Raw genomic sequence first — 23495 nt, 5'->3', positions numbered from 1 at the left:
CACCTATTTCCCAGCACTTTGTGAGGTTGAGGCAGAAGGATAACTCGAGGTTAGGAATTTGAAACCAGCCTGGGCAGCATTGTGAGACACTGTCTCTATTTTTTTTTTTTTTTAATTAGCCACACGTGGTGGTGAGTGCCTGTAGTCCTAGCTACTTAGGAGGCTGAGGTGGGAGGATCACTTGAGCCCAGGAGTTCAGTGTTAAACAGTAAGCTATGATGACTTCACTGCACTCCATCCTGCCTTGGCAACAGGGTGAGATTCTGTCTCTAAAAATAAAAAGAAATTAACAGCTAATAATGGGTCACATGCCCAATTAACAACAGAACTGTAATTCAGATCCCCTGAGTTTCACGTTGCCACTCTTTACAAGTATATTTTTTCTTTTGGAATTCTAGGCTGGGCACAGTGGCTCAAGCCTGTAATCCCAGCACTTTGGGAGTATGAGGTGGGTGGATCACCTGAAGTCAGGAGTTCGAGACCAGGCTGGCCAAAATGGTGAAACCCTGTCTCTACTAAAAATACAAAAAATTAGCCAGGCGTGGTGGCAGGCAGCTGTAATCCCAGCTACTCAGGAGGCTTGAGGCAGGAGAATCGCTTGAACCTAGGAAGCAAACATTGCAGTGAACCGAGATCGCGCCATTGCACTCCAGCCTAGGCAACAAGAGTGAAACTCCATCTTAGGAAAAAAAAAGGAAAAGAAAAAGAAATACATAGATTGGAGCCCACTGGTAATTTTTGGTCTACCTACATGTATATAGGAGTGTATTGGGTACTTCAAAAAAGCAATTACTTTTTACTTTGACCTGTTTTTTAAAAAGAGGAAAAACGTTTTCAGAATTTCTAATAGGCCACTTACCCTAAACCTAATTTCCTGGAAAACATCATTATTATGAGGGCTGACTTGAGATTTTCCTTCACTGAAACTGGTTATGGCAACTTTTCAATTCAGTTTTTTAAAAGTTTGTCGATATATGAATGTAAGTTCTTTAGTATTTTTTTCTTAAACATTTGATGCCTCCTTCTCCTTGATTCCTGAGTGATAACAAAAAACGAAATTGAACAAACCTTAAGCCTCTAATGACCAGTAATGTAAAACTCAAATATTTCATTATAAAAGTTTGTATTTTTTTGATACATGGAGACCTTTCTAATATAGTGATATGTTCTACTTGATAAAATAATTCCTTGATTATGAGAGTTAAATCATTAGTATCTTGTGATGTTAAACGGCGTGCATCATCATGACTAAGTACTTACAGTTGAACCAATTTCAGACCCATTACGAATATGTTCGTTCTCTGAGTCAACAAATGCTTTTTAACTAAATGCTATTCTGGCCTATATACTGTGTCAGATATGGATGCAAACATAAGTAAAACTCAGAGCACAAAAGTGCTACCACGTTATTTTTGTTTTTTTGTTTTTTTTCCCCCTGAGACGGAGTTTCACTCTTGTTGCCCAGGCTGGAGTGCAATGGTACTATCTTGGCTCAGTGCAACTTCCACCTCCCGGGTTCAAGTGGTTCTCCTGCCTCAGCCTTCCGAGTAGCTGGGATTACAGGAGCGTGCCATCACGCCCAGCTAATTTTTGTATTTTAAATGCAGATGAGGTTTCGCCATGTTGGCCAGGCTGATCTCGAACTCCTGACCGCAGGTAATCTGCTGCCTCGGCCTCCCAAAGTGCTGGGATTACAGCCGTGAGCCATGTGCCTGGCCTGTTTTTTGTTGTTTTTTTTTTAAACTAAAGACTTATGTTTTTTTCCCATATCTCCTAAGCCCCATGTTTTAGTCTATTTTACCCCAAAATTGTATTTATTAAATTGGCTTTCCTATTTAAAAAAAAAATTGATCTTAGCATGGTGGTGAGCTTGAGACAACCTTCAGTGAGTCAATATAATTTTAGCTAAAACAGTTGTATCTCAGGTAAAAGTATGATTTTCTTTAGGTTTTTTTTTTTTTTTTTTTGATTGAAAGTAACTCATGAATTCTCTTTATTATCTCTTCTAAGGGCTTGAGGATACCGTTATCCCTGGATGAGATATCCTTTCCAGGCCTAACATTCTGATTTAACAACACTTTCACTAAAGCCTTTTGCCCCACCTTTGTTCCTGTTTATTACTATATTTAGTTATATGATTAAAATTGAACTATCTTATCCTAGATGGACAGTGTCAGATGGAAATTCGTTTAGGTCATAATTAAACTTTTGTGCCTTAGAAAACATCTGTATTTGGGCCGGGCATGGTGGCTCACGCCTGTAATCCCAGCACTTTGGGAGGACGAGGTGGGCGGATCACAAGGTCAGGAGATCAAGACCACAGTGAAACACCATCTCTACTAAAAATGCAAAAAATTAGCTGGGCGTGGTGGCGGGCGCCTGTAGTCCCAGCTACTCGGGAGGCTGAGGCAGGAGAATGGCACGAACCCGGGAGGCAGAGCTTTCAGTGAGCCGAGATCGCGCCTCTGTACTCCAGCCTGGGCGACAGAGCGAGACTCTGTCTCAAAAAAAAAAAACAAAACATCTGTATTTGAAAATCAAATTGGGCAGGCACTGTGGCTCATGTCTGTAATCCCACCAAAGTGGGCAGATTGCTTGAGCTCAGAACAAGCTGTGCAGGCAACATGGCGAAATCCCGTCTCTACAAAAAATAACAAAAATTAGCCACATGTCACCACATGTATGCACCTGTAGTCCCAGCTTCTTAGGAAGCTGAGATGGGAGGATCACTTGAGCCCAGGAGGTTGAGGCTGCAGTGAGCCGTGATTATGCCACTGCACTCCAGCCTGGGCGACGGCAAGACCCTGTTTCAAAAAAACAAAAAAGGAAGACAGAAAATCAAATTAATGTGGTTGTTGTATAGGTCATTAAAAAGGCCATGGCAAGAATATAGTTGGTTTTTGTAGAACTGGGTAATTTGAACTCTATTTTGGGTAGAAAGTTTTTCTCTTTTTTTAAACCTTAAAAACACTCTAGGGAATAAGTATTGTGCTCAGTGTTTTCAGTTAATGTTTTCTGAGAGTTAGCATCTATCATATGTTAGAGTTGCTTAGAAAAATATCTGAATGATGCTGAAAGTAAGTGTTTCTATGCCACTTAAAGACTGTCATTTTCAGGAGAAATTTGCAAAAATTAAGCTTTGGTTTGGAAATAAATGTACCATGTTTTATTCAGTGTTTCTGAAAGTTTCATGTGATCACTGTTTCAATAAATGGAATGATATTTAAGTCCATTAGCATGACTTGAATCCTATTTTGAATACTTTTGCAAATCAAAGAATCACCTGCGTAGTTTTTTATTCTTGATTTTCACATATGTATTTGAATTACTTAAAAATAAGAAATAGGCTGGGCGCGGTGGCTCAAGTCTGTAATCCCAGCACTTTGGGAGGCTGAGACGGGCGGATCGCGAAGTCAGGAGATCGAGACCATCCTGGCTAACACGGTGAAACCCCGTCTCTACTAAAAAATACAAAAAACTAGCCGGGCAAGGTGGCGGGCGCCTGTAGTCCCAGCTACTCGGGAGGCTGAGGCAGGAGAATGGCTAAACCCGGGAGGCGGAGCTTGCAGTGAGCTGAGATCCGGCCACTGCACTCCAGCCCGGGCGACAGAGCGAGACTCCATCTCAAAAATAAAAAAAAAATAAAAAAATAAGTACTTTAAATATGTCAATGTTGGGTCTTGGCCTTTATCAGCTTAATGGTCTTTTTTTCCCCCCTTTTCTCTTTTCTTTCGACAAGGTTTTTCTCTGTCACCCAGGCTGGAGCGTAGTGGCGCAATCATAGCTCACTTTAGCTCCTGGGCTCAAGTGGTCCTCCTGCCTCAGTCTCCTCAGTGGCTAGATCTGCAGGTGCATGCCATAATGCCCGCCCAATTTTTTTAAGAAAAATTTTTTGGAGAGATGGAGTCTTGCTGTATTGCCCAGTCTGGTCTCAAACTCCTGTCCTCAAGCCGTCTTCCTGCCTTGACCTCCCCAAGTGCTGGGATTACAGACATGAGCCACCAAGCCCAGCCCAGTTTTAATTGTCTTTTGAAAGTGGATTTTAGGGCCGGGCGCGGTGGCTCAAGCCTGTAATCCCAGCACTTTGGGAGGCCGAGACGGGCGGATCACGAGGTCAGGAGATCGAGAGACGATTCCGGCTAACACGGTGAAACCCCGTCTCTACTAAAAAATACAAAAAAATAGCCGGGCGAGGTGGCGGGCGCCTGTAGTCCCAGCTACTCGGGAGGCTGAGGCAGGAGAATGGCTAAACCCGGGAGGCGGAGCTTGCAGTGAGCTGAGATCCGGCCACTGCACTCCAGCCTGGGTGACAGAGCAAGACTCCGTCTCAAAAAAAAAAAAAAAAGAAAGTGGATTTTAGGCCGGGCACATTGGCTCACACCTATAATACCAGCACTTTGGAGACCAAGATGAACAGATCGCTCAAGCCCAGGAGTTCGAGACCAGTCTGAGCAATATGGTGAAACCCCATCTCTACTAAAAATACAAAAATTAGCCAGATGTAGTGGCGGGCACAGCTGCTCAGGAGGCTTAGGCTCGAGAATGGCTTGAGTCTGGACACTGGAGTTTGCAGTGAGCGGAGATGGCACCACAGCACTCCAGCCTGGGTGACTTAGCAAGATCCTGTCTCCATAAACAACAAAGAAGAGTGGATTTTGTGACTTTTTGATGGCTTTTATATTTACTTGTACTTCGTTAAGGTCAAGTCTTTAAAGACAACTTTAGATATCTTTAAAAGACAACTTCAGACATTTTTTTAAGCTTTTTTAACTGCTTATGCATTAGCTTCACTAATGTTCTGTTTTCTCTCAGTCTCTTGCTGAACTCAGCTGAAGTTCCAACTGCTCAGATTACTCTGTTTTGCCTATTTATTGGTAATTCATGGAACATGGTGCTGCAGTGGTGGTGTTGCTTTTTTTTATTTTTTTCATCATCACTATATGCAGTGCCCAGAACAGTGCCTTGAATATAGTAGAAACTCCTCTCTCTCGCTCTCTTACTCGCTCGCTCTCTCTCTCTTTTTTTTTTTTTTTTTTTTTTTTTGTCTCTTTGAAACAGAGTTTCACTCTCGTTGCCCAGACTGGAGTGCAATGGTGCGATCTCAGCTCACTGCAACCTCCGCCTCCCAGTTCAAGCGATTCTCCTGCTTCAGCCTCCCGAGTAGCTGGGATTATAGGCATGCACCACCACGCTCAGCTAATTTTGTATTTTTAGTAGAGACGGTGTTTCACCATGTTGGTCAGGCTGGTCTCGAACTCCTGACCTCAGGTGATCCACCTGCCTCGGCCTCCCAAAGTGCTGGGATTACAGGCGTGAGCCACCGTGCCTGGGCTTTTGTTTTGTTTTTTGGGGGGACGGAGTGTCGTTGTGTTGCCCAGGCTGGAGCGCAGTGGTGCAGTCTCTGCTAACTGCAACCTCTGCCTCCTGGGTTCAAGTGATTTTCCTGCCTCAGCCTCCTGAGTAGCTGGGATTACAGGTGCCCATCACCACGCCTGGCTAATTTTTGTGTTTTTAGTAGAGATGGGGTTTCACCATGTTGGCCAGGCTCGTCTCGAACTCCTGACCTCAAGTGATCTGCCCGCCTCAACCTCCCACAGTGCTGGGATTACAGGCGTGAGCCACTGAGCCTGGCTGAAACTCAGTATTTTTTGTAAATATTTGTGTTGAATCTGTAAGGGGAAAAGCAGTATTTGTTGTAAATATTTGTGTTGAATCTCTGTAAGGGGAAAAGCAGCAGAGATACATTGTGTTCTTACATCTTACATTGTGGTATTCTTAACATCTGTTGACAGTTCAACCAGTGTTTTAATCACTGTAGAAGCTTCTTCCTTTCTAATTTTTTTCTGCAGGGAAATCATACGTCTTCTGTTTTCTAAAGTATGGCTGATTACTGTATTATGGTTGTCCTTTAATATATTCTTCCCAGTTGTTCTATTCCTAGAGTTTGTCTCTTTAAAAATAGTGTTTCCCTGGGCCGGGCACAGTGGCTCACACCTGTAATCCCAGCACTTTGGGAGGCTGAGGTGGGCAGATCCTGAGGTAAAGAGATCGAGACCATCCTGGCCAACATGGTGAAACCCCATCTCTACTAAAAATACAAAATAATTAGCTGGGCTTGATGGCACACCTGTAGTCCCAGCTACTCAGGAGGCTGAGGCAGGACAATTGCTTAAACCCGGGAGGGGGAGGTTGCAGTGAGCCAAGATCGCACCACTGCACTCCAGCCGGGGTGACAGAGCGACACTCCGTCTCAAAAAAAAAAAAAAAATAGTGTTTCCAGTTCGGACGCAGTGGCTCACGCCTGTAATCCCAGCACTATGGGAGGCCGAGGCGGGCGGATCACGAGGTCAGGAGATCCAGACCATCTTGGCTAACACAGTGAAACCCCATCTCTACTAAAAATATAAAAAATTAGCCAGGCGTTGTGGCGGGCGCCTGTAGTCCCAGCTACTGAGGCTGAGGCAGGAGAATGGCATGAACCTGGGAGGCAGAGCTTGCAGTGAGCCGAGATTGCTCCACTGCACTCCAGCCTGGTGACAGAGCGAGACTCCATCTCAAAAAAAAAAAAAAAAAGTAGTGTTTCCCAAAAAACAACAAAAGAACCAGCCGGGCACAGTGGCTCACACCTGTAATCCCAGCACTTTGGGAGGCCGAGGCAGGCAGATCACGAGGTCAGGAGATCGAGACCATCCTAGCTAACACGGTGAAACCCTGTCTCTACTAAAAATACAAAAAATTAGCTGGGCGTGGTGGCGGGTGCCTGTAGTCCTAGCTACTGAGGAGGCTGAGGCAGGAGAATGGTGTGAACCCGGGAGGCGGAGCTTGCAGTGAGCCGAGATGGTGCCACTGCACTCCAGCCTGGGCGACACAGCAAGACTCCCTCTAAAAAATATATATATATGAATTAAAAAAATTTTTTTTAAAGAGTTATTTCTCTGTAGTTTAAGTCTTTGGGACAGTTTTGTAGATTGGTGTAGCCTTAACCATTTTAAAATCAAAACTGATTCCTGAGGGGTTGTTCTCAATAACAGGGTGACTATGATAATCAGTGGGTTTTTGTATTTGTATTCCCTCCTTACTTGTGTCATCATGCCTTCACATTTTAGCAAGACCTGCATATATATGAGAGCATTTAGGAATTTCTATTATTGCATAAGTCAGCCTACATTTTAAAATAGACAATAGGCTGATGTGCAGCTCACACCTGTAATCCCAGAGCTTTGGGAGGCTGAGGCAAGAGGATCACTTGAGCCTGAAAGGTGGAGATTGCAGTGAGCTGATCGTGCTGCTGTACTCCAGCCTGAGCGACAGTCTCTCTAGAAAATAAATATGTAATTCTGGTTATGAAACATTATTTAAGGTTTTGACTTAGAAAATATGAGTATCAGTTGTTTTCCATCAGATTAATACATTGATATTGGCACATTCTTGATTTTGCATGTGTTTCCTTTCCCTTCCTCAGTTGGCCAAAGTACAGTAAGTGTCTATAGATCTCTTCCTGAGGAAGACAGTTTCTTTTAAGGAGATTATTTCGTGTTCTGGTTGAAGTTGCTTCCTTTAGAGTGAAACAAGCAACAAAAATGTTCTCACTAATTTAATATATTTTAAATAATATTTGCCATATTTTAAAAGAAACCAAGAAGTAGGGAACCTGAATTTTACTTTTAAAACAAGTTGAGGCCGGGCGAGGTGGCTCACGCCTGTAATCCCAGCACTTTGGGAGGCTGAGATGGGCGGATTACCTGAGGTCAGGAATTTGAGACCAGCCTGACCAACATGGAGAAGCCCCGTCTTTACTAAAAATACAAAATTAGCCAGGCATGGTGGTGCATGCCTGTAGTCCCAGCTACTTGGGAGGCTGAGGCAGGAGAATCGCTTGAACCAGGGAGGTGGGAGGTTGTGGTGAGCCGAGATCACACCATTGCACTCCAGCCTGGGCAACAAGAGCAAAACTCCATCTCAGAGAAAAAAAAAAAAAAAAAAAAGTTGAGTTTTCTAGCGAATACGTATTAGCAGACACTCAGTTGCTACCTATCTTTTGAGGTCATCACTACAATTGGTATTTAGGTATTCTTAGTGATGTTCTTTAGGATTTATCATTGATAGCAACTGAATAAACTGAGGGGGTGTTTTGTTTTGTTTTTTAATGCTGCAGCGTCTTCCTGTATGTAGTGTTTGGTGTCTTTTCCCACTGGGATTTTTCCTTGGTCTGTAGCCTCTTTAATAATGTTAAGAAATTACTACTTGGCCCAGGCAATAATGTCACCTTCAAGATTGCTTTGAAAGTCATACTGTTTATTTTCTGTGAGTTAACTCTGAGTGGAGTAATTTTAAATGTGACAGCTCTTTTGATGTCAGTTTCTCTAGAGCTGTCCTTCAAAGATTGGTTTTGTTGTGTGCTGAAAGAAAGATATTGGCCAGCCTGGGAAGCCTTGGTTAACAGGAAGCAAAGTTCTGAGGAGAGCCACTTAAAGAGTTGTATTCATTCATAACAGAATTCAAATGTACAAAGTTCTCCAAGCACTGAAGATCTAAGATTATTTTCTAGACCTCTTAATTGTTTTATGTATATATTTCTAGAGAAGTCTTGAGGACATCTCATCCATACTCTAAGCCTCCTAGAGTTCTTTTGGTGAAATAAATGACTTGATTACTGTCCAGTTAGTTGATCTGATAGAGTCTTAGATGTAATTTCTTTTAAAAGTTCTACCTTGGGCCCTGAATACTAATTTACCAGAAAGAATAGTTAAATGAAAGATTGGAAGCTAGAGCTAGTTCTCTTACTTGAAACTGATACCCTACCTCCTGCCTTATTGAAGAGGGTGTTGTTCATGTTCTTAAGTAGCAGTACAAAAATCTCACACCTTGGTCTGACCAGTATGAAAACAGTTGCTGTAGCACAAAATGTCCTTCCTCTGTCCCTGGCTGAGATTGGGGGAGGGACAAAGCCCAACTGTTACTTTACCCCATCCTGTCTGCCTGCTAGAAGGCCTGTTTCTTACCCTAATGGTTTCTGCCTAACAAATGGTGTTTCTTTTTTACAGCATTATGATCCTGGACTTGTTGTGGTGATGGTAATCTTAGCAGTGGTAATTTTTTATTTTCAGACTGAATTACTCCTTTTGTCATCAGTGCACCAATATGTTAGGCTTACTTTCTCTGTTGTAGCCTTCATCCTTCTGCTTGGTCTTTTTCATTTTCCTTTCCTTTCCTTATGCAACTTGTTTGATCCCTGTTCATTAAAGGGTAATGTTAAGAAGGGATGTATCTGTTTGTGTTAGAACTGCCAATAAAATCAGTTAAAACATTAAATTCTAATACTGTCAAAAACTTGATTTCCCCACAATGTAATGGGCACTAGCACTTGCTACTGCAATTTATAAATAAATTAAAACAAACTTTGACTGCCTTAGAAGGCAAAAGTACTAATGCAGAGTTTATAAACAGGGGTTTACAGAGGTAATGAATTTGTACCAAAACTTTCTTGATTCTTGCAAAACAAATTCTGACAGATCAAAAAAAATACCAAAATAAATTGCTTTGACATTTCTTTTTAATTCATTCATTGGACCATTTATTTTTACCAGTAAATCCCTGATTGAGACGTTATGAAAGTGATATTGCACCTAGGAAGTCATTTTTATAACCTGTCTTTAATTTGGTCCTTTTGCTAAAGATTGCAGTCACTGCTTATTTATTATACCATTGGGCATAAGGTAGTAATGCATTTTCATTTTGCTTTACTGGCAGTCTTTTAATTGTATATAAAAGAAGGCTGTATTCTAGAAGTTTTTTTTGTTGTTCCTGACATGAGATGTTCTTTAACAGTTTGGGTTTTTTGTTTTGTTTTGTTTTTGTTTTTTTGCTTTTGTTTTTGCTGTGATAATTCTAATTCTCCCTATTTATTGTTTAAAAACAATAATAGGATACATAAGTAGTTAAACTTATGAATTTGTTTTTCATTCCATCTTAAAGGCAAAAATTAATTCCACAAATATAGAGCCACCGAATACAAGTGGTTGTGGTCGTTTTGAACATGGTTTCTTCTTTATTTTGCAGGACCAAAACCAGTCATAATCATGGCATTTATTTTTTAAGAAGTTTTTTTTTGGGGTTGGGAGGGTAATACCTCAGATTTAGCCTAAGAAAACTCCATTTTTAGCCCAAAGGTATAATATATATATATATATATGTGTGTGTATAACAACAACAACACAACCAAAAAAACCAATTGTTTACACCAGCCTGAGTGAAATGATGAGGGAAGTAAACATTGTGTTTTTTCACTAAAGGTGTACAACGGATAAGGTAAGTCCTCTTTTCAGTGGGCTTACATCACAATAAAAAGCGCAAGTTGTGATGTAAAACAGCTGTGGTAGTAAAGTGCTTGTCTGCCCCATTTTGCTTTGTTTGGCTGGTTATGAGTGGATTAAATATATATATATTTTAAAAAATTATCCAGCATAGATCAATTAGTTTAAAGTCAATTTTCTTCGCAACCAGTCCTTTTCACAGCTTACCAGTTACCCTCGTAGCCAGTGTTAAATCCACTCTAGGAAATGGGACTTTAGAGCACCAGATTAAAAGGAAAACTATTCTTTGTCTCTAAGGGCAACTAATTGTTTCTTTTTATTTAAACTTTTCACAGCCCCATTAAGTTGTAAAGCATCTCCTTGTCTATAAGGAACATCAAAAAAAAATTGTAAAACATCTTTTGAAAACAAAATCAGCATACTGAGTTGTAATTATAAAGTTTTACTGCATCATGTTTGAAAATGTACTTTTTCTATTTAACCATGCCAGTTGAGTTTTTTTTTTTTTTTTTTTTTTTTTTTTTTTTTTAACTAGGTTAAAAAGTTGTGTAGGAGGATATCAGTGACAGAGTGAAGTGATTTTTGATGGGAAGTTATTTGGGGATCTTAAAAGGAGTTTTTAAAGTTTTAAAATTTAAACCTCCTGGTGCCATTGCTTAAAAGTGCTTTGCATTACTTATTAATGTAATTTTGCCACAGTAATTTGAAGTTAATCCCAACGGGAAGGTCAGCCAAGGTGGTTAGTTGGGTTTAAACTAGGAAAGGAAGGTCTTGAGTGTAAGCTGTGAGAATGGCTTGTGTTTGGTTCACTGTAGCTTTCTGGTCTCTGCACTCCAAGGCAAGATCTCTAACCACCCAAAACCCAATGTGTAAAATGAGCTGTTGGCTTGGCTTTGTGCCTTACCTTGATTATGTGTTCCTGTTACAGGGAGAACAGATCCCATTCCAATTGTTGTCAAGTATGATGTCATGGGCATGGGTCGCATGGAAATGGAGGTAAATTGATCTCATTAACTCATAAGTTTTATGGGATATTTTGAAATAATACCAATTCCAAATTCAGATGTCTGTGCAAGAATACGTTTATCAGATGAAATGTAGTTTTAATATTTTTCTTTGGACAACTAAAAATGTATTTTACGTTTTCATTTAGTGCTGCTTTTGAAACAAATAGAATATAAACAGTGCCCCTGTTTTAACTGGCACATAAAGAAGTTAAGTGATTTGCCGAGGGTTATACAGCAAGGCAATATCAGACTTAGATCCAGACCTTGGTGCTTGCTTCAGCAGGCAGTGTTGCTCAGCTCTTAAAATGTTGCTGTGATAAAAGCTTTGCCTTCTATAGAATTGGGTTCAGCTGCCATCTGTAATACCTACTTTTCTTTGCCTAAAATATTTTCTTCATTGATTCCTAATTCTGCTTCTTCTTTTTTTTTTTGTGAGATGGAGTTTCGCTCTTGTTGCCCAGGCTAGAGTGCAATGGCGCAGTCTCGGCTCACTGCAACCTCCATCTCCCGGGTTCAAGGGATTCTCCTGACTCAGCCTTCTGAGTAGCTGGGATTACAGGCGCATGACACCACACCCAGCTAATTTTTGTATTTTAGTAGAAACAGCGTTTTGTCATATTGGTCAGGCTGGTCTTGAACTCCTGACCTCAGGTGATCTGCCCACCCCGGCCTCCCACAGTGCTGGGATTACAGGCGTGAGCCACCGTGCCCAAACTCAATGTTAATTTTCAAAGAATTAGGAGTCGCCAGGCGTGGTGGCTTACGCCCGTAATCCCAGCTACAGGTGAGGAGTTCGAGACCAGCCTGGCCAACATGGTGAAATCCCATCTTTACTGAAAATACAAAAAAATTAGCAGGGCATTGTGGCGGGCACCTGTAATCCCAGCTACTCGGGAGGCTGAGGTAGGAGAATCACTTGAACTCGTGAGGTGAAGGTTGCAGTGAGCCAAGATCTTGTTGCCTGGGCAACAAGAGTGAAACTCCATCTCAAAAGAAAGAAAGAAAGAAAAGAAAATTAACATTGAAGTGAAGTCTCCTTTCAACAAATGTGCCTTTTGGAAACTACCAGCATGACAGGATTAACAAACTATTTTGCATGTGATTTTCTCTGTGGGGTGACAGTAAAGCAAGCAGTAGCTGAGCAAAATACAATTTTTTTGGTTTTCAGATAATACTGTAGTTGTACAAATAACTTTTTCATAGCTAATCTTGGGGGTACTTTAGGAATTAAGTCTAATCATATCTATTTTTGTCAAGCTTGATTATGCTGAAGATGCTACCGAACGGCGCCGTGTCCTAGAAGTGGAAAAAGAAGACACAGAAGAGCTGAGACAAAAGTACAAGGTATTTAAACAGAGCTGTTCATTGGAAGGTGGGGAGGTGCTCACTGAAGAAGAAAGAACTCAAATTTTGTTGAAAATTATCACTGTTGCTAACAGCATTTGTTTGACATTTGGTGGTAATTAGTAGTAGATCTCAGATTTCTATTACATTCCTATTTACTGGCTCTGTAAAAACTGTAGCGATAGTAATACCTACTTCGAAAGTGTGTTAGGAAGATTACACGAGTTAGTGTTTGAAAACACAATGCCTGTTACATAGTAGGTAGTCAAGTAGTGGTAGCAGTAAAAACTGTTAAAACTCCTTTGAGGCCAGACACAATGGCTCACACTTGTAACCCCAACACTTAGTAGAGACAGGGTTTCACCATGTTGGTCAGGCTGGTCTTGAACTTCTAACCTTGTGATCCACCCGCCTCGGCCTCCCAAAGTGCTGGGATTATAGGCGTGAGCCACTGCGCCTGGCCTAATTTTTGTGTTTTTAGTAGAAACGGGGTTTCACCATGTTGGCCAGGCTAGTCTTGAACTCCTTGCCTCAGGTGATCTGCCTGCCACGGCTTCCCAGTTTGCTGGGATTTCAGGCATAAGTCACCGCGCTTGACCCCCTTTCTTGTTTTTGAACTTAGCTTAGCTATATATTAAATTTTTGTATGTTTTATTTTATCCAGAACTATAATATAACTTAACTCATCTTTTCCTGCCCCTTTCTCCTTCCCCTTTTTCTTCTCCTTTCATCTCTCTTTTTTCACTCTTCAGCCTATTTACACTGACTTTAGCAGTTTTCACCAAACCACTTTATTCAAGGCCACCAAACACTTCTGTTTGCTAAATCCAATAAATTATTTATTTATTTATTTATTTATTTTTTAAGACCGAGTCTGACTCTTGCCCATGCAGTGGTGTGATCTAAGCTCACTGCTCCCGGATTCAAGTGATTCTTGTGCCTCAGCCTCCAAGTAGCTGGGACTATAGGTATGAGCCACCACGGCCCGATAATTTTTTCGAATTTTTAGTAGAGATGGGGTTTCACCATGTTGGCCAGACTGGTCTTGAACTCCTCACCTCACGTGATCTGCCTTCCTTGGCCTCCCAAAGTGTGGGGATTAAAGGCGTGAGCCGCTGCTCCTGGCACACTCTTTGTTCTTTAAAACATTTTCGTTACTTTTGGTTTTGAAGAATTTTTACTTTCCTAGGTTAGTCACTTCTTGTCTGTCTCGCTGCTTCTATGTAGATTCCTTTGTTGGCCGCTGTTTATTCTGCCTGAACTTCAGATACTGGAGTTCCTCAGCTTCAGACCTGGGCCCTCTTCTTCTGGCTACATTCTTTCTCTAGGCACAAGAATGGTCATGACACCATGTTTCATCATCTTTCACTTGGTTAAATTTTATCCTTTGGGTTTTAGCTTAAATATTACCTCATTATAGACCTTCCCTAATCAACTCATTTAAATAATTAACCACTCTGCCTTATTCTCTTGCAACAACCTCTCTTACAATTTGTAATTATAAATTTTTATTCACTAATTTATATTCTGCTTACTGTACTAGTCAGAAAGGGCATTGAGGAGAGAGTATGTCTGTTTGTCTGCCAATATATATCCTGCAGCCAGCACAGTGTGTGGCACATAAGTACTCAATAAATATTAGTTGAAGGTGGGCATGGTGTCACGCACCTGTAATGCAAGCTACTCAGCAGGCTGAGGCAGGAGAATCACTTGAACCCAGGAGGCGGAGGTTTCAGTGAGCCGAGATCACACCACTGCATTCCAGCCTGGGCGACAGGCAGAGTGAGACTGCATCTCAAAAAAAGAAATGCAAGAGTGAACATTCCTGTCTTCTTTCTGATCTTAATAGAGAAGCTTTCAGTCTTTCACCATTATGATGTTAGCTGGGGGTTTTTTGTTTTTATCAGGTTGAGGAAATTCTTAGTTTCTAGAAATTCCTACTTTGTTCAGTGTTTTTACCATGAAAGAGGGTGTTGGATTTTGTCAAATGCTTATTTTGCATCTATTGAGATAATCTTGTGGGGTTTTTCCTTTTATATTCTGTTATTAATAATGGTGTATTACATTGTAATGGTGTATTACATTGATTGATTTTTGTATGTTGAACCAACATTGAGTTCCTGGGATAAATCCCACTTCGCCTTTTAATATGCTGTTGAATTTGGTTTGATAGCATTTTGTTGAGCATTTTTGCATCTGTACACAAAAGATATTAGTCTGTAGTTTTCTTGTAATGTCTTTGTATCAGAGTAACACTCAGAATAAATTAGGAAGTGTTCCTCTTCTATTTTCCCTTGCATTTAAAAATGGTTTTTTAATGTGTTTTGTATCCTAAACATGTATTGCTTAGTTTTATGTAGTGGATGAGTGGGTTGGTTGGTTGGTTGGTTTTGAGACAGTCTTGCTCTGTCGCCCAGGCTGGAGTGTAGTGGCACAACGGCTCACTGCAACCTCTGCCTCCCGGGTTCAAGCAATTCTCATGCCTCAGCCACCCAAGTAGCTGGGATTACAGGCATGCACCACCACGTCCAGCTAATTTTTTTTTTTTTTTTAAGACAGAGTCTTACTCTGTTGCTCAGGCTGGGGTGCACTGGCACGATCTCAGCTCACTGCAGCCTTCACCTCCTGAGTTCAAGCAATTCTTGTGCCTCAGCCTTCCAAGTAGGGGATTACAGACGTGTGACACCATGCCCAGCTGGGTTTTTTTGTTTGTTTGTTTGTTTGTTTTCCCGTATTTTTAGTAGAGACGGGGTTTCACCATGTTGGCCAGGCTGGTATCAAACTCCTGACCTCAGGTGATCCACCCGCCTTGGCCTTCCAGAGTGCTGGGGTTACAGGCATCAGCCACCGCCTGGCCTAGTTTTACATGTTTTTTAACTTTATATAAGTGGAATAATGTTTTCTTGTATATGTGTATGTATATACGAGAGTTTCTCCAGAGTGTGACTTTTATTTATTTTGTTTCCATTGCTGTAAGGGGTTAAACCTGTGTTCAGGGAATACACATCGGCTTAACTTCTTAAAGCAATATACTTTACTCTCTATATAATGTTGTCATTATCCTTTTTTCCCTTAAAATTCTGCAGTTTCAGATTCATGGAAGGGTCTTTTAAATTTTTTTGTTAACTCTTAGCTGTATTATACTGTGTTTATATGTTGTGTGTATTACTTCTTCATTTCTGACTTTTTAATTATAGTTTCTTCTGTAGCCTATAATGGACTTTTTGTCTGTGTAAATATTATGTGAGTATTGTTTATTTGAGACAGGATCTCACTGTGTCACCTAGGAGTGCAGTGGCAGTGATCACAGCTTACTTCAGCCTCGACCTCCTGGACTCAAGCGATCCTCCCACCTCAGCCTCCCAAGCAGCTGGGGCTACAGGTGTATGCCACCACACCCAGCTAATTTTTATATATTTTTTAAAGACAGAGTTTCATCATGTTGCCCAGGCTGGTTTTGAACTCCTAGGCTCAAACTGTCCACCCACGTCAACCTCCCAAAGTGCTGGGATTACAGGTGTGAGCCACTATGCCTGGCCTCTACAAGTACAAGTACTTTTTTTTTTTTCAATTGAGATGAAGTCTCGCTGTGTCGCCCAGGCCAGAGTGCAATGCGCGAACTTAGCTCATTGCAACCTCCACCACCCAGGTTCAAGTGATTCTCGTGCCTCAACCTCCCGAGTAGCTGGGATTACAGGTGCTCACCACCATGCCTGGCTGATTTTTGTATATTTAGTAGAGACAGGGTTTCATCACGTTGGTCAGGCTGGTCTCAAACTCCTGACCTCAGGTGATCCACCCGCCTCGGCCTCCCAAAGTGCTGGGATTACAGGAGTGAGCCACCGTGCCCAGCCTACGAGTACTTTTTGAAGGACTTCCTCAGCCTTCCAAGTAAATGGGACTACAGGCCTACACCACCACGCCTAGCTAATTTTTTGTATTTTTGATAAAGATGAGGTTTCACCATGTTGCCCAGGCTGGTTTCAAACTCTTGAGCTCAGGCGATCTGCCTGCCTTGTCCTCCCAAGGTGCTGGAATTACAGACATGAGCTACCACGCCCGGCCTATTTTATTTTTTAAGTTATTATGTGGTCTCAAAGTGGGAAATAAATGGATGGATGGATGGATGGATGGATGGATATAGGATGGATTATATTTGTTGTTCTAGTTACCTTTATAACTTAATAAAATTATCCATGTTTGAGCGTCCATTATTTTCATACTGTAAGCAATAAAAAACTAGCTTGTTTTCTCTTCTTTCCTCTTCCATTTTAAAAACTCTATCATATAATGTTAATAAGTAAAATGGCCCTTCTTAGTATGTGACTTCATACCATTTAATATATTATGTACAATACTTCTATTACTTGATAATTTTCATGTTTTGTAAAGTTCTTTTAACTTCTCTTGAGTTTGCAGCAGTAAGCAAACTCAAATTCCTATTTGCTTCTGCTTGCCCACCCAGTTTTTTATTATTCATATCATTTCTATTTTCTGACAGCGTATAACATAAATAGTTATATGTATATGCTATAGTTATATGTCTATACTTTAGTAGCCCTATTTCTTTTAACCTTAGTTATAGGGGTAAATGGTTTTGAAGCAATCTGCCAGTTCTTTTGCTGAGTTTTTTCCTATTATTTCTGAAGTTTGTACCTTATTAACTTATTTAAACGTAGTTGTGCAAACAGTATTTCTTGAATTATTTATATACATATGTATTTTATATAAACATAAGCCTATAAAAATAATTTACATCCAGCCTGGGCACCATGATGAAACCTTGTCTCTACGAAAAATACAAATATTAGCCAGGCACGGTGGCATGCCCGTATGGTCCTAGCAACTCAGAAGGCCAAAGTGGGAGGATTAATTGAGCCCAGGAGATCGAAGCTCCTGTGAACTATAATTGCATTCCAGTCTGGCCAATAGAGCAAGATGCTGTCTCAAAAAAATAAGAATAGTAATATTAATTTAGGCAATTACAACTTAAAATTATCAACTTATGTATATGTGTGTATATATGTACACATATGTATAACTATATATACATGTGTGTATCCCCTGTATTTGAAAGATACATATAAAATCCTAAGTTAATTATTTCCTTAGATATCTTGTAGTATTTTTGTACCACTGTCTTCTGGAATTGAGAGAGTGTGAGTGTGAGAGTGTGTGTGTGTGTGTGTGTGTGTGTGTGTGTGTGTGTGGTTGAAGAGATCAAAGGCTGGCCTGATCTTCCCCTCCTTGATTGTTTTTGCATAGCTGCTGAAAGGAGTCTATCTTTAAGATTCAAGAACTTTACTACACTATTGATTGTCACTGACTGTTCTGAGACCATTTTCATTGTCACACTTTCTTGTCCTGTGTAGTTGAGTGGATCTTCCTTTAGTGATCATGTGTTGATAGCCCTTTTTTTTTTTTTTTTTTTTTTTTTTTTGAGACAAGTTCTCACTCTGTCACCTAGTTTGGAGTGAAGTGGCGCAATCTTGGCTGACTGCAACCTCCACTTCCCAGGCTCAAGTGATCCTCCCTCCTCAGCCTTTCAAGTAGCTGGGACCAAAGGCAAATGACACCATGCTCGGCTAATATTTTGTATTTTTGATAGAGCCGGGGTTTCACTATGTTGCCCAGGCTAGTCTTGAACTCCTGAGCTCAAGCCATCTACCTGCCTCGGCCTCCCAAAGTGCTGGGATTACAGGCGTGAGCCACCGCACCCGGCCTCAGCCTTTTCTTAGATCTGCCACAATTGGGCAGAACTTTTTGCTTTTCTCTATGTGCATTCTTTGTACTGCATGTTTCCACATCCCCGCTAACCCAAGTTCATCCCTTTGTTCTTCGCAGATCTCAGAAATTCTTGATGAGTGCAAGAGATGTAGGTATATTCACTTCGGAGGATCCTTTTATGTACAGGATATATGTTTTACTATTTTCTGAAATTGCCACCTTTGGCTTTTTTGATATTGCTTAACTTTGCCTTGTGTGGCTTCTACTACATTTCCCTCATTCGGATTCTATAAAGAGCTTAACTTTCCTTCTGCATGTTTTTCATTCTCCAGATCATACCTATTGCCCAGTTCTTCTGAATGCTGTTGGTTGGGTTGTTTTAATTCATAATTTTGTTTTTATGATACCCAAGAAGAAAATCAAAGCTGTTTTCTTATACTGCTACATTCATACCAGGAACTCTAGTTTTGTTGCTTAAAGTTGCAGCCACGTGTGGTGGCTGACACCTGTAATGTCAGCCCTTTGGGAAGCCAAGGTGGGAGGATCACTTGAGCCCAGGAGTTCGTGACCAGCTTTGACAGCATAGTGAGACCTCATCTCTACAAAAAATACAAAAGTTAGCTAGGTTTGCTGGTAAACGCCTAGATACTTAGGAGGCTGAGGTGGGAAGATTGCTTGAGCCCAGTAGGTGGAGACTGCAGTGAGCCATGAACTGCACTGCACTCCAGCCTGGCAAAAAAGCCACAAGTTGTTTAACAGCCAGACAACATGAAACTGTCCGGAACTCTCAAAGAAAATTAATGTGAAGGATTAGATAGGGCAAAAATAACAATGTGCTATACATACTCACTTTGCAGTTTTAATAAGTCTATCCAAATTAGTTCAGTACTGCCACTCCAGAAAATACAACCTTTTCTTGCTTACTGATTAAGTAGCTCTTGTGGGAGATGATAGAGCTGCTTTGAAACTGTAGATACAGTCTTTGAGATAAGACTTATCTTTTTTAGGTCAATCTGCTAGAAGGAGTTGCTCATTCTGAAAGTAACGCATCTACCCTGCTCTAAAAGTCAAGCAAGTAGTCACTTAGCATTCCTCTCCCTTTCTCATCCTTCTGTGCGACATTAGCAAATGAATATACTCAACTTGCTTTGAGGTATCTTTTAATTTTTTTCTCTGTTTTTCTTTTTGAGATGTCTTTTGATGTCTAGTTTTTAAGTGAAACTGATGAGGCAAATTGGATTGCCTTTTAGTCAGTCACACAGTTTTTTTTTGTTGTTGTTTTTCTCCAAGCTCCTCTCCCATGTAAGAGTCCCACAGTTTTAAATCTCGCTAAGACCAGCAGATAACACATATCTGTGGGTTGGCTTTCCAAGCAGTGCAGCTTATATGTAGAATGACCATAGAATATTTAACTCCATCATTGGCTACAGACTCAGGTAATGCTTTTTGCCTTAGTGTCTGAAAACTAGAATATTAATACAGGTTTTGTATCCCTTATCCAAAATGCTTGAGACCAAAGGTATTTCAGATTTCAGACTTTTTGGGAGTTTTGGAATATTTGCATTATACTTATCAGTTGAGCATCATTAGTCCTTTTAAACATTTGTTTATTTGAAGACAATTGTTAGTACAATGACACATGAATTACCCACCAAAGTACCACTTGTGTTTCATCCAGCTTTTACTGGTACCACTAAATATTATGAAAAGCTCTTTTTTGTCTTCTCAGATGACTGTTTTCTTTATAACATTCACTTAAAGTTTTATCAAGTTCATTTTTTGTTTGTATTTCATGGTTCTTGCAGGATTATGTTGACAAAGAGAAGGCAATTGCCAAAGCCTTGGAAGACCTCAGAGCCAACTTTTACTGTGAACTCTGTGATAAGCAATATCAGAAACATCAGGAATTCGATAACCATATCAACTCCTATGATCATGCACACAAGCAGGTGAGTTGTAGTTACTTGCAAACAGAGAAGAAGGTACCTATCTATTGTTACAACAATTGAGTTTTATGAGTATACCCCCAAAAACTTGGTGTCTGTAATTTCTTGTGTCTGCCAATCTTTATGTGCAGTCGTCCACCACACTTTATTTTTTCAGTGGCAGAAATCCTGGCATAGACACCCCCTCCAGCCCACCACTCCCACATATACACTATTTGACGAATTGTGTTTTGTAAATCTTACATAATGTTTTTGCCTTTTATTAATTTCTAAGTTTTTATTTAATTTTGTAATTCAGCCGAGGGTCACTGGGAGCTTTGTTTCCATTTCTTCTCTTTTCCTAACGTGTTAAACTTTGAAGAGTTATTCAGCAGACTGTGTTATTTTCAACTTCCCTACATTAGAGTTCATGTTTATTGGCTACTGTTTTCTATTATTAAGTCATTTTGTTATTCAGTATACCTTGGAAGTTAGATAAATTTTGAGAAGGAAAATAAGATTAGATGCTCTCTTAACTTTAACAAAAAACTCTGATGCTGCATGTTGAAGAGCTGATAAATGAATTACACTTTCTTTGCAGTCTTCACCCCCCCGGCTGCCACCTCATCATTTTAGAAGAGAAAATTGTACTTAACTAGTTACTGGTATACAGAAGAAGGCAAAACCCTGGGAGAGTTTAGAAAGGGAATATAAATTGTTACACCTATAGGACAGTTCTGGCTTATTAAAGAATTTCAAGCCGTTTGATCTTGGGTGACTTTAACATAACTTACTAGGTCTTTGGGGGGTACAATAGTTGTCTTTGTTAAACTTGTAAATGTATGAACACTGGAATGATATCTCTTAAGCTGGACTTGTTGAACTAAGATTTTTTTAACTTTCGTCTTCCAGCCAACCAAAAGATTGCAGTGCACAGGTAAAAGGCAATCTTTGACCAAGTCTTATTCTTCCTAGAACAGGGAGAAATTGTAAGCTGGTTGTGGTATTATATTTTTTTGGAACAGTCTCCCACATTTAGCCATACCTAACCAATTTAAGATTCTTCTACACTAATGGACTTATATGCAAGACAGCTTTTCAACTTACTACACACCTTTGGACATTCTTTTTTTTTTTTTTTTTTTTTGAGACGGAGTTTTGCTCTTTCTCCCATGCTGGAATGCAGTGGGATTACAGGTGTGAGCCACTGCTCCCGGCCGTGAATGTTCTCTTAATATATTGTCAACTTTGCTTGATTTGAAGAAGAGAAATTTATAGAGCATATATATATATAGACAAGCTATACTGGCAGTTACTTTTTTACTCTTTCAAAGACTCATTTTTCAGGAAAGAAAAATGCAACAGTGAATACTTCTATCCAGGACCTTTTCCAGTTTTTCAATCTATTTATAATTTAAAAATTTCAGGCCAGGCACGGCTGTTCACACCTGTAATCGCAGCACTTTGCAAAGCCAGGGCAGGAGGATCACTTGAGCCCAGGAGTTCGAGACCACCTGAGTAATGTACAAGACCCGCCCCCCAATCTAAGCTAATTACAAAAAATGTAATTAGCTGGGTGTGGTGGCACATGTCTGTGATCCCAGCTACTCCGGAGGCTGAGGTGTTAGAATGGCTTGAGCCCAAGAGTTTGAAGTTGCAGTGAGCCATGATGATGCCACTGAACTTCACACTGGGCAACAGAGCAAGACCTTGTCTCAAAAAAAACAAAATAAATAAAAAACTCTTTCAGGTTATTTTTATTTAATTAAGACATTTAGTATCTAAGTATATACCCAAGTTTTGGGGCTCTTGAGAATTTTTTCAATCAAGAAATATCTGTGATATATTAACAGAAAAGATACTTTAGGCAGAAAAAGGACATTTAGAAAGGTTAGGCCAGGTGCAGTGGCTCACGCCTATAATCCCAGCACTTTGGGAGGCCGAGGTGGACAGAATCACATGAGGCCAGTTCGAGACCAGCCTGACCAACATAGCAAAACCCTGTCTCTACTAAAACTACAAAAATTAGCCGGACATGGTGGTACACGCCTGTAATCCCAGCTACTTCGGGGTTCGAGGCACGAGAATTGCCTGAACCTGGGAGGCGGATTTTGCGGTGAAGCAAGATCATGCCACTGCACTCCAGCCTGGGTGACAGAGCAGGACCCTGTCTCAAAAAAAAAAAAAGAAAGAAAGAAAAGGATACACACTATTTTAACTAGAAAAAAGGCCAGGTGCGGTGGCTCGCAGCACTTTGGGAAGCTGAGGTGGAGTTCACCTGAGGTCAGGAGTTCAAGACGAGCCTGGCCAACATGGTGAAACCCTGTCTCCACTGAAAATACAAAAAACTTAGCAGGGCATCTTGGCGGGCACCTGTAATCCCAGCTACTCAGGAGGCTGAGGCAAGAGAATCACTTGAACCCGGGAGGCAGAGGTTACAGTGAGCCAAGATCGTGCCACTGCTCTCCAGCCTGGGTGACAGAGCAAGACTCCGTCTCAAAAAAAGAGAAAAAAAAGGGTTTTTTTTGTTTGTTTTTCTTGAGATGGAGTTTCACTCTTGTTGCCCAGGCTGAAGTGCAATGGCGCAATCTCGGCTCTCTGCAACCTCTGCCTCCCAGGTTCAAGTGATTCTCCTGTCTCAGTCCCCCGCGAAGCTGGAATCACAGGCATGCGCCACCACGCCCGGCTAATCTTTGTAATGAAGAAGAAAGTTTTAACTAGAAAAAAATAGGCCAGGAGTGGTGGCTCATGCACTATAATCCCAGCACTTTGGAAGTCCAAGGCAGCCAGATCAGTTGAGGTCAGGAGTTCAAGACCAGCCTGTCCAACTTGGTGAAACCCCATCTCTACTAAAGATACAAAAAAATTAGCCAGGTGTGGTGGCATGTGCCTGTAGTCCCAGCTACTCGAGGCAGGAGAATTGCTTGAGTCCGGGAGGCGGAGGCTGTAGTGAGCCAAGATGGCGCCACTGCACTCCAGCCTAAGTGACAGAGCAAGACTCCATCTCAAAAATAAAGAAAAAAGTAAACCAGGAAAAAGTATAATTCAAATTTGAATAACGTATAAACTTGCCTTTTAAGGGAAAAAAACTAAAGCAAAACAGATTTACAATGTAATAAAATTTACATTGACAACATTAATGTGATATATGATAATGTTTTAGTGACACTGTCCTCAAC

At 40.7% G+C, this 23495-nt stretch overlaps 1 protein-coding gene across 11 annotated transcripts in view; it reads left to right on the top strand.

Moving 5' to 3' along the window:
* Positions 1 to 23495, top strand: part of LOC105469019 (G-patch domain containing 8) — a 105686-nt gene that overhangs the window by 55410 nt on the left and 26781 nt on the right. For 6 of the 11 annotated variants that reach the window (XM_011719531.2, XM_011719539.2, XM_071083256.1 and 3 more), the window contains 3 exons: positions 11242 to 11309; positions 12578 to 12664; positions 20197 to 20340. In XM_011719531.2, coding sequence (XP_011717833.2) covers positions 11242 to 11309; positions 12578 to 12664; positions 20197 to 20340 — 299 coding nt within the window. Of the gene's footprint in view, positions 1 to 6228; positions 9090 to 11241; positions 11310 to 12577; positions 12665 to 20196; positions 20341 to 23495 lie in introns of those variants that run through there. The other 5 variants (XM_071083259.1, XM_071083260.1, XM_011719546.3 and 2 more) reach the window with 2 other exon arrangements.

Source organism: Macaca nemestrina, chromosome 17 (assembly GCF_043159975.1).
Source record: "Macaca nemestrina isolate mMacNem1 chromosome 17, mMacNem.hap1, whole genome shotgun sequence".
Classification (NCBI taxonomy): Eukaryota; Metazoa; Chordata; class Mammalia; order Primates; family Cercopithecidae; genus Macaca; species Macaca nemestrina.
The sequence above is the reverse complement of the archived record's forward strand: the minus strand, read 5'-3'. Positions and strand labels throughout refer to the sequence as shown.